Raw genomic sequence first — 12,075 nt, 5'->3', positions numbered from 1 at the left:
GGCCTACCTCTGTATCTATTTTATGGTCACAGATGCTGCCTGATTTTCTAATTGTTCCCAGCATTTTCCCTTTTTGTTTCAGACTTTTAACATCTGTGGTTTTAACTTTTATTTTCACTACTATGTTAAAGTTTTCTTAATTTAAGATACTTTAACTCTACCTCACTTGAACTCTTGCATTCTGAACAGACCCATGGTCCTTCAGATATTTGCAATTTTGCCAGTTGAAAATCCACCCTTAATTACTGCATTGTTAACAGCTTTGCCTTCTGTTGCTATGGCCACATGCCCTGGAATTTCCTTCCCTTAACTCTCCAAAGAGAGTCTTCTGTATTTGATCTCCTCCAAGCCATTCTTAAGCTTTTGATTATCTGCTTTAATACCTTCCTGTGTAGATCCATCTTATTTTGTTTGATCACATTCCCATGATGCATATTATATTTTGCAGATCAAAAATTCTAGTTAGTGTCTTTATTTCTTCTACACAGTCTGTTTGTTCATTAGATAAAAGAATTACTACTTCCTTTACAGGGATTACTACATTCCTTTGCCTTTAAAATCAGCAGGAATGTTCACCAGTAAAATATTAAAGCTGAGCTATTGGTCTGATTAGTAAAACTTGGTAAAATGGGTAGGTTTCAAGTAGCAACTTGAAAATGAGAGAGATTTTTGTAATGGGCTAGATTAATCGGCCTAAGCTATTTGAGTATCCATGAGATGTGGTACAAACACAACAAAATAACTGAAGCCTAATTTATTATCATAAAATAAAATGAACCACAAAATAATCTATATAGCAAGTCACAAAGATTTCTGCAAGGCTTATGATTCTTAGTCACCACTTGATTGTTGCTGTTGTCAGGGGAATTTCATATTCCAACTTGCTCATGAGACTACCTCTGGGTCCTAGACACCGATTGCAATCTCCAATCCCAGTTGAGGTCTTACAAAGCCGGGAAAGGCACCCCATAAATACACATTTCACAAGTGATAAACTCTATGACTTGTTGTTTCAATGCAGCTTGTTTTTTTTCAAACTCATCCTGTGTCCATTGAAGCAGTCTTTATAAATCAAATAGTCATTTCATCATTCACTCATGTCCAGACATACAACGTTCCCTTGGACTTAAAAAAAGGGCATTAATGTTTACATATAAATGATGAGCCGAAATCCAAAAAGAATATCAACTATCAAATCACTTGACAGACATTTGCATTTAATGGTGCCTGAGACTAAGAAAGAATCCAGTTACTATCAGCAAACATTTTACAGATATGAACGGTGTTTACTCACTGGCAAATTTTACTCACTAACGGACATGTAGACCCCTTATGCTAAGAACTCAGAAAGATTTAAGTGGTCTTTCAATCTGATAGACTATCATTGTTTTAATAATAATAAACCTGATTCTGATATTTAGAACTCTTCCTTCTGCTTAAAGCAAAGAGTACATATTAATATCAGTTGAAATATTAAAACTAATATCATCATGATTATTAAAATGAGAAAATTATACAGATCTAAGGATTAACCTCAATGTTCATATTAAAATGTTCTAATCCCTAAGGGGGGGGAGGGGGGAAGAAGAACACATCAACAAGATGTTAACAACAACTTGTTGACAACTCAAACAGAACGAGTAAGAACTTCAAACACTACAGGGATGCAAGAGACAAATTACAATCAATTTGGCACTTATCCTTGTTTCATAGAAAAGATTGTCTGAGGCCAGTCACTCTAGGTTTAAAACATTTCCTCATAGGCCCCCAATTAGCACACGTCACATAATTTATATATTTTCTTAAAACATTAATAGTATTTTCAGAAATCTCAAGGTTGTCAATGGCTCATTGGGTCTCAACAGATGTTAGACATCTCATAACACAAGACAAACATTAAAATAGAGCAAAGCAACATTCTGGCAAGAATCTTTGAAAACAAAAGTGGAGAGGTAGTTAGTTACAAATGTTTTCATTCTTGCTTAGTCAGCTTACCCTTATCCACAAACTCAGAATAGATTTTTCCTCATACTGTCATCCTGTATGTATTAGGACTATGGACATACCCTGTGGAAGCAGTGTAAAGATGGACTGAAGGCTATCCTATGTAAAAGCAAATTGATCTTGGTACTGTTCAGCAATAGGGATGGAGAAGAAAGCTTTAGTTAAATCAGTTAAAGCATTATAACTGAATCCCGCTGGAAAGGTCCTCAGTAAGGGTCTCAAAATCTGGAACAGCTGTGGCCAGCAGAGGGACAAACCAATTTAACTGGCGATCGTCAATGATCATGTGCCGTGAACCATCAGCCTTCTGAACTGGCCAAACAGGGCTATTATAAGGGCATAAGGAAGGAAGAAGAATCTCTAGGTTTAGGAGGGACTTGACTGTCTCATCAATTTGCTTATGCCCTCCAGGGAGACTACTTTGCATGATAACTACTATTTGTGATGGCAAGGGTATAAAGACAGGTTCTCATTTTGCCTTTCCAACCAGAATGGACACTTAATAATACCAAAAGCAAATTTGCCAAAGGGTGTTGAGATAGAGGTTCCAGTTGACAAATCATTTCTCAAACTGTTTTCAGGTACCTGGGAGGTAAGCATGTGGACAGATCAAGGAGGTCCCTTGCCAATAGCGAGACAGAACTTTGTTAGTACAGCATCAGTATCTGATCCCTCTAATCCCTGAATACACGTGCTCCCCTGTATATAGATCCAGATTCCCATATAATAAAGTAACCTTAGCCAGAGTGTCCACCAGGGCGATTTGCCGTTGCTTATTATGCTGTGACCACCAAATGGTAATAGTTACATAAGGCCGCTTGGATGATGGGAATGTGAGTTGCAGTTATAGCAATAGTAGCAATCCTGGAGTCCTATGTGACGCACTGATTAACCTGCCATCCAGAGTGCAATGCAGCCATGACTGGAAATAACCAGGGAATCTCCTCCTTTGGATTAACATTACATTCCGGTGTAGAGGCTGGAAGGATGACTGGTACATTTGTTCTCAAGGAGTTCTTAACCTGGGGTCCATAGACTCCTCAGGTAATGGTAAGGGTCCATGACGTAATAAAGGTTGGAAACTCCTGGTCTGAGCTATCAAATGCAACCCACCTGGGTCACAGTGCTCACGGTTTAACACACTAAAAACATCAGTAGTTACACCGTCAATTTTTTCCTTATTCGGCCCTGTCTTCAGCAGGAACAGAAACATTTCCTTTCTACTAAGATGGGAAGAGGGGCTCTTTGAATACCAACTGTTGAGTCACAATTAGTGGCTGTTTTGGGGCATTCCTAGTTCCATTCATCATGCACTCAGAATGCCTCTGCTGCTGCCAGGATTTAAAAGCAGTATTACCTGCACTTTATCCCAATCTACTTCTGACACTTCATGTTGGGCAAATAGACTGCTAGTCTCCGAGGACATGCATCCCAGTCCAAAGGGGCAGGGTTAAAAGCACGGACAGCTTGTATGAGCAAATCTGCAGATGCTGGAAATCCAAAGCAACAAACAAAATGCTTGAGGAACTCAGCAGGCAGGCAAAATTTATGGAAAAGAGTTAAAAGTTGATGTTTCGGATGAAGCACCTGGGCTCAAAATATCAATTGTTTACACTTTTCCATAGATGGCTTCATATGCTGAGTTCCTCCAGCATTTTATGTGTGTTGCTTTGTATGACTATTCAACTATTGTTCAACTCAATTAGCCTGACCAGCCTGCAACTCAGCCAGGGTCAATGGGTCTGTCATTAATGACCCTAACTGAATCAATTCATGCACATTAAAAAAACACAGTTGGGAAGCTCCTAAATCCCATCGGCAGGTGAGCCAGCTGGTCAAGGATCCCCTGGGTGCTGAGACAAGTTTGGCCTAAATCTTGGAACTCAGTGATACTGTGGTTGTGAAGTGTTCACAGTGGTAGTAGGAACAACCACTGCAGCTTGATTTTGTTCATCAACATTCTTCTAACTTTTGCATGTTTGAGGGTGTGTCCCTTAATTTCATTATTTCCGTCCCCATCGAATCATCATCATCATTGTACCAAATATCCCCACCGCAAGTATCTGGGTCCCAGTCCGGCTGCAAGACCATAGGTCATATCTTTACAGAATCGACCATCACGCAGCTGCGTGAATGCATTGCTTTTGCATTACAGTAGCCAATCTACCTACCATGGCAACTTGTTTAACTTCAGAGTGCTCAACACATTCCGGTGCCCTGTGTGCTGTTTCACTTAAAACAGTGTTCTGAGTACTCTTGCTACAGTCACCTGATTTCCTCAGAGGGCTCAGCTTTAACTGCCACAATGCAGTCATAAAAATCCACCCTACTTGAGACAGAGAATCCTTCTTAGAAGGAAAAGCTATGTGCTTATGGCATTGTGGTACTACACACAGAAGCTTAAGTCAGACAATTCAGCAAATACTTTCTCAGACATCTGGGATTTCCCCATTTACTTAGAACATTAACCAGCAATCCAAAAAGCTCAAAGGTTATTTGTCCATCTGGAGACCCGAGATAAGTCATATGGTATTGCTCAACTTGCTTGTCCACTTGCTGGAAACTGCTTGCAATGCTAAAGTTTTGTGGGCTGGATTAATCAGACCCAGACTATTTGAGCGTCCAGACGATATGGTAATAAGTGCATAAGCATTACAAAATAACTGAAGCCTAATTTATTATCATAAAATAGAAAACAGATAACCACACAAAATACTATTTATCAAGTGAAAGTTTTCTGCAAGGCGCAAAGGTTTCTGGGCTCAGATTCTAGTCACCACTTGATTGGGGGAGCTCCAAATTCCAGCTTGCTCCTGAGACCACTCCTAAGTTCGAGGCACCAATCATGATCTCTGGTCCCAGTTGAAGTCCTGTGACACCACCCCCATAAATGCAAGTTTCACAAGTGCAGAGACAGATAGACTCTATGATGTTGTGTTGAGACAAAAGTTGTTTTCTTTTCAAACGTACCCCGCGTAAGTTGACACAGTCCTCATAAATCAATTAGACATTTTCCTCATTCACTTATGTCAGGACATACAGCATTCCCTTGGATTTACAAAAGGGCATTAATCTTTACAAATAGATTATAAGCCTGAATGCAAAAATCTATCAAACCAGCTATCTGACCACTTTACAGACATTCACAATTTAAAGATGCCTGAGACTAAGAAAGAATCCAGCTACTATCAGCAAACATTCTATAGACATTAACAGTGTTTACTCACTAACAGACATACAGACCCTACATATTAAGAGTTCAGAGAGGGGTAAGCAGTCTTTCGACCTGACAGACATTCATTGTTTTACAAAATCTAATGGGGCACAGATTTAGAATGTGTTGCCCTTCATTAGTCAAGGAATTGATGAAGAACATTAAGGAAATGGTACAGCTGTATAAAACTTGGATTATACCACACTTTTGTATTGTGTTCAGTCCGGGTTGTCTCATTATAGGAAGGATGTGGAAGGTTTAGAGTGGGTACAGAAAAGATATACCAGGAGTCTGTCTGGATTCAAGAGCATGCCTTATGAGTAAAGATAGTGAGCTAATGCTGTTCTCATTTTCCTTCACTTCAAAGAGAGGTGACATGATAAAGGTGAATAAGATTGAGAGGTGTAGATATAGTGTACAGCCAGTGCCTTTTCCCCAGCGTGGCAAAAGCCAATGTCAGAAGACATCTGTTTAAGTTGAGTGGAGGGAAGTTTTGAGGAGTTTTTTTTGCAGTGTAATAGGTGCCTGGAATGCACTTCAGGCAAATTGATGTAAATAAAATGGGTTATGGATTGTGTAGTAGGGAAGGTTAGATTTATCATGGAGAAGGTTTATATAGGTCCGCACAACATCATGCCCAATAGGCCCACTGCTATACTGTTCTATGTTGAATTCCCTGGACTGTGAAGATTTATATGAAGAGGATAATGTGGTTTGTCATATCAATAGCAACAGACTGGTTGAAAAGGACAGAAAAGGACTTAGCCTGTTTCAGTACCATGGTAGAGGTGGAACATTTTAAATCTAGATTTAATATTGCTATTTATTTGTCTTTAAGATTGGGAAGATGAATTTGTCAGCAGTCCAAGTATTCTTCGGCTCATCTATCAAGGGCGATTTCTACATGGAAATGTCACTCTTGGAGGTAAGAAATCTAATCAATAGCATGTAAGAATGTTATAAGAACAGCAAAGGTCACATTATCATTGATGAAAACAGTTAATATCAATACTTATAGTCAGCATAAATGTTATCCAGTATCTAAATGTTTCTAAGTTCAAAATTTTAATTAATTAATTAATTTATCTGCTTTGTGATGGTCTATTGACTGTAATAACTATTATTTTTCTTCTTTCTTGCTGAAGTTTGAAATGTTGCTTTCTCCCATATGTCCGATAATAACACAAGCATGCACGTACCACCTCCAATGTAATGAAACATCCATCCCTGCCCCCCACCCCCCAAACCAGTCCTGTGGGAAGTATGATAAAACTAAATACTACTACCATCTAATTTGTTTCCAGTTGCTATACATATGCCACATTGCAGAGATAACAGTGGGATTAATTTATGTCCTAAAATATCTAGATTCACCCAGTATCTTCAACTAAACAAATGTACCGTAGTATGCTATCTGAATGACTAGCTGGCATTGTCACCTAGAACTTGGTTCTAATGAATATTATCATGCTAATTCAATCAACTTTCTAGGTAGACAATCTTCTGTTCATTTCACCAGCCGTTCACTGAAGTTAAACATGCATCTTATTCATCTCTCATCTTTAGTTCAAGCCCTACATTCAGTTCATCACCAAGAGAAATCTATTTCGATATCAACAGAATAGCTTGCTATTCTTCCTTTGTCCAGGTTTGTTTTTGTGATATATCTGCACTCGTTATCTCTATTCTACATAAACCAAATCAGAACACCTACCTGCATTTTACCTCTCTCCTTGCCACCCACCATGTCAGTCAATTAATCTCAGTTTTACTTCAGATTTCTTTGATCTCCCTCCATCCTGCCTTCCCATGTTTCTTCACTTCCACATCACATTTCATCCCAGTGACCATTGCTATTTTTCAATCAGGGTCATTTGGGATAATCTTTTATGTTAAAGTTACATTAACTACCAAATTAAGTCATTTGCTTCTATCTCCCCAATAATTTTGTCTATCATTCCAGATTCATGCTTGCATATTGATTATATGACCTTCCTAGCAGAGTATGCCTATCAGTCCAATGTTGTCCCTCCTTGTACCCTTGTATACTTGCAATATTTTCTCTCACTTTGCTGTCAGTTCTGCTGTGATTAACCAGTTAACCATATGTATGCTAGTTGGTTAACCTATTAGTGTACTTAGGATGTCAGAGGAATCTGGAGCATCTGGTGGAAAATCAGTGTCAAGGAGAGAGCAGACAGCATCAGTGGTCAGAGTTTACCAGTTTCCATGGAGCTGTGAGGGTGGCACTAACTGCTGTGCCTCTTTTCTGCCCTTTTTCTCTTTTCTACAGATAATCCTCGGTCACTCCTTATCTCCCTTTCTATTGCTCTCTCTCCCTCTGTTTGCATCCATTAAATTTTCCTTTCCCTTCTCTTTTTTCTGGCATTTTCTGAATTATCTGTCTCGTGCAGATCTACCCCCACTCTCTCCTCTTAATGTCTTTCTCCCTCTCAGACTTTCATTCTCTCACTTCTCCCTTGCTCGATCTCACACTCCCAATTTTTAATTTGTTTTTCTTTCTTTAGTTTTCTTTCTATTTTGCTTTAATCTCCATCTGATTTCTCACTTCATATCACTTCTTTCTTCCTATTTGAGCGTGTGTGGTGCTCTCTGAATTTCAGCTTGTCTAATATTTTCTTTGCCTCTAATTTTTCTCTCCATCTCTTTTTCTTTTGCTTTGAAGGTGTTTCTCCCTGTGTCTTTGTTCTTCGGTGTACAGTGTGTAAGGGGCACGTATGTAACTGTTTCTAGGTACTGTCTCTCTTCCCATCTTTTTTGCTATATAACATTTTATGTTTGCCCTTATCTTTTCAGCTCTATCTCTGTGACTGGTTTTCCTCCCTAACTTTTGCTTCATCAATGTTGTCCTCACACCTTCCACTGCTTCTCTCTCCCTTTGCTTCACTTTTTCTTCCACACTTATTTTTGTTTCTGATGTACTCTTACATACGCTCCCTCTCTCACTCATTTACTCACAGATTTCCTGGATGAACATTTCCAAAAACTCATAATTAACATATTTTAGAATGAAATACTGCAGGGCATGTTGTGTAACAACGGCTGAAGGAAAAGGTGGACTGAATGTAGAATTTGATAATATTGGCAGAAATATGCTAATAATCTTCATAACCAAGTTAATTTTGGAGATGTGTGAAGTATGAAAGGAAATGAAGAAAGGAAATAAACTGAGAGTAAACCAAAAGAAGTTCTTGTAATCTGTTTTCCAACCTTGATCCCCAATTCTCTGAATTCCTGCCCTCTCTTTAGAGCCTCAGTCCCCTCTGTTTCTCATCTTGCTCTATCTCATCACTTTCTCCTCAAGATTTCCATCTGGATACCTGGCCCATCCCATTGTGCTCCCTCTACTTTTCACCGTTACCAACCACACTTCATCCTCCCACTTGATCCTGTGTATGGCCATGTGTTGTTTAGGAATCTGCCCCAGTAATCAGCCATTCTCATCCTCCACTCCTGTGAAAGCCACCCTTAGGGTTAATGACAGTCATCAGGGCAGACAGAACTTGCATTGGAAAAACATCATTTTAGCTCATACCTGGAAGTCAAAGCTATATTTCATCCATCCTAATGTTGACAGCATTTGGCTTTTACATTAACCTTCATTGGTACCACCATCATTGAATTCCACATCAATGTTCTGGATGAGAGAAGGCTGGTACACTATGCCTTTTGGACAGTGATAACATCCAGTATATAGGTGATGCAGAATTCACTGACTGCTGTAACACTAAAGATCATGGGGAAGTTGCTTGGTATTTATTGTTTGATGTAGTTACGCATTGGACATTTATGTGACATGATAACTGTCTCTAGTCGATTGAAATTTGAATGATATGGATTGATTTCAAAGCATGATTCAGAGTTGCAACGAGGGATCATCGGATCAGAAGAACAATATTATACAATGGAAGCCATTGCCTATTTAAAACTTGCAGAGTTTGAATAGGTTGATTCTCTTTTGCTTTTTTAAACAGTTGTATTTTGCTGGAGATTTAGTTGAATAAATTATTTGAGATTAATTATCATGTACCGTTTACAGCATTAAAGCTTCCGCTTGGTAAAACTACTGTAATGCACTTGGTTGCAAGAGAAACATTGCCAGAGCCAAATTCCCAGGGTAAGGACCTACTCAGTTGCACTTTTTTTTTAAAAAAAGGAAAACAATTTATATTTTACTGGAAATGTTTATTTTGAATGTACTTTTATTGGTAGATCTGGGAGGGCCCTCTGCCCTTAGCTGACATCTGGTCATTTAATATGACTATTATCTGTGACCATGCTTACTTGTAGTGCATAAATTGGCATCTGTATTTTGTTAATGCTAAAGATTTTTCTTTTTGAAAGTGATTGCAATCTAATTTTTATGCAAATAAGAAATGAGGCTCATTATTATTTTGAGTTGGTTCATCATTTAATTGACATTTACAACTCTGTACAAAATATCTGTATGTTTCCTGCAATGAACCATTGATTCATTTCCAGTTACCTCAATTTCATTTGTAGTTAGATGTGAAATTGACTAAAACTTAAGTATTTTAATAGAGAGCAGTTGCATGGTTATAGAAAAAGGAAATCTGAGTAATCCATTGAGCCTCTTCCAGCAGCATGAGAATTGTTTCTGTTCTTTACTCAGTGGGGGCTATGTGGAAATGAAAATCTTTCAGGGGAAAAGTGAAACAAGAAAACTACATTGTCATAAGGTTGTTTCTCACCAAAATTTTTATTTAATGTCTCTAGGTCAAAGGAACCGTGAAAAGACTGGAGAGAGCAATTGTTGTGTCATTCTGTAAATACTTCCACTTATTTCTGCTAACCGTGATGTAATATAGTCCTTGTCTTTCATGCTGCTGATATAAAAAAGAAGTAACATTGCTTCAAGAACTCTTTTTAAAACAAATCTGTTCATGAGATCAATATTTAAAAACTGGAGCATTTCTGTTTGGTTTATTTTAAAGCTCTTCTGTTGTAATGTTCATTTTTGTTCAGTTTTTTTGTTACTTCCTATAATGCCTTCTATAGTTTCTGTATTTATTTCTACATGTGAACAAGCAAAGTTAAACTGAAGAATATTTACACCACTGACCCCATTTTGCTATAACCACGCTGTGCTGAATTTAAACAAATGTGCATCAAAGTGCTTTTTTAAAAAGATTAGGTTATTTTTCTTAACCCAAGCATTTCTTGGAGGAAATACGCACTGCTGATTGTAGTGTTAATGTTGCCTTGTTAACCAGATAATGAAGACAGACTTGCTTTAAAGTTTAAATTACAGTAAAGACTTAGCAGTTAATTGTGAAATAATTTTTATCCCACAAATGAATTTCATGCAAATTTCATAATTATTAAAATATGGGTAAGTCTACTCTTAAGTATTAGGTCATGGAAGTGTATGTGCCTATATTTTGATGAGCTTGTAGATTTTATTGCAAAGATTCTCTCTCTTTGTGCACTGCAATATTTTAGCATTGCCTACAAAGGCTTAATTTGTTGCACAAAGCATTTTATAGCCTTAATGAGAGAGAGGGAGAGAGCGAAGCTTTGAAGCTTTTCTCTTTCTTACTGCTGAATATTTAGTATATTTGTGGTAGAAAGTTCTATTAATCATGTCTCTATCAGTAATGTTTTTGTCTTATAACCTTACTGTTGACTGGATAGTTTCTAACCTATTACAGAATTAAAATATCGTAGGGAAGTCACTCATCAAGCTGAGTACGTTATTTTGTTTTTCTTTACCATAACTATTTTAGTAGTTGTATAATTTGCATTTCTGTATCTAGTGCTTGCAGTTGTGCAAAAGATGGGGAAACTGAAATATTGGTTGGCCCAAGTTTTTGTGTCAGCCTTCCCCTTCCTTTTGTATAAAATTATAAATGATATGCTAATTAAACCTAGAGAATTTTGCACAGCACTGAAGCATGAGCTACTTTCGTCCGAATCTGTAAAAAAAAAATAAAGTTTTTATATTTTTCAGTGGGGGAGGTTGTGTCCTCCCATCTGAATTACAAATGTGTAGAATATATTTAATAAGAATCTTATACAGTACTGAGAATAGAACTTGTTAACAAGTATAGATTTCCTTGTAGTATAACAAAATATACCAATGTAAGTAATATTAGCAGCTTTAAAATGTTGCAGGTTGACTGTGTTCTATATCTAATAGAATCATCTTCCCAGGTTGAACTTGATGGTATATGTAATAGTTTTTCAGATGATTGTCATATCTTAATTGCTTTTTCCCCTTTTATCTGTGTTTATTGTTTTTAGTATGCTTTACATGCAATAGTTCTTACAAAATATTGTTCATATTGATCAGGATAAAATTTGTATAGAGCTATGTTTTGCAATGATTGTAAATATCACTGAACATTTTCTTTCTGCAACCTGTAATGATAGATTACTTCTGTAAACTAAAATAAAATATTGCAGTTCATGCATTGATTCTATTGGGTATTATTTACATAGATATACTTCCAAATTTATTGTCAGTAAGTTGGTTTCTTGCTATCTCATTTACACATTTACAATTTAAGATTTTTTATGTCTATTATTGTCACAACAGCAATTAGAAAGAGGTGTACATTAAATGTCCATTGTGCAGAACAGACAAAATTTCTTGCTTTTGAAATTTTCTTTTTAATTCTATCCTTTGTCTTGCCCCCTTCCTCTCACTGTCTCCAGCCATAAAACTCTCTGGTCTCTGCATTCCTTTTACTTGGTTTCGACATCTCGTGACCTGTGCTATAGAATTCTCTTCAGGAACACATCTATTTTGTTCCATTAGTCTGTTCAGTTATCTGGGCTAATATTTTAATTCTGTGCCGAATTTTGTTGAATAC

At 37.3% G+C, this 12,075-nt stretch overlaps 1 protein-coding gene across 1 annotated transcript in view; it reads left to right on the top strand.

Annotated features, from left to right (window-relative positions):
- The window catches only part of ubl3a (ubiquitin-like 3a), a 53,342-nt gene extending 41,673 nt beyond the window's left edge, over positions 1-11,669 (top strand). Inside the window, exons 3-5 of the mRNA XM_073043840.1 lie at positions 6,057-6,143; positions 9,279-9,356; positions 9,977-11,669. Coding sequence (XP_072899941.1) covers positions 6,057-6,143; positions 9,279-9,356; positions 9,977-10,029 — 218 coding nt within the window. The 3' untranslated portion in view covers positions 10,030-11,669. The remainder of the gene's footprint in view (positions 1-6,056; positions 6,144-9,278; positions 9,357-9,976) is intronic.
- The last annotated feature ends 406 nt before the right edge of the window (positions 11,670-12,075 follow it).

The sequence above is a fragment of the Hemitrygon akajei genome, chromosome 4 (genome assembly GCF_048418815.1).
Source record: "Hemitrygon akajei chromosome 4, sHemAka1.3, whole genome shotgun sequence".
In the NCBI taxonomy this organism is placed as follows: Eukaryota; Metazoa; Chordata; class Chondrichthyes; order Myliobatiformes; family Dasyatidae; genus Hemitrygon; species Hemitrygon akajei.
This window is presented reverse-complemented; position numbering and strand designations above follow the sequence as displayed.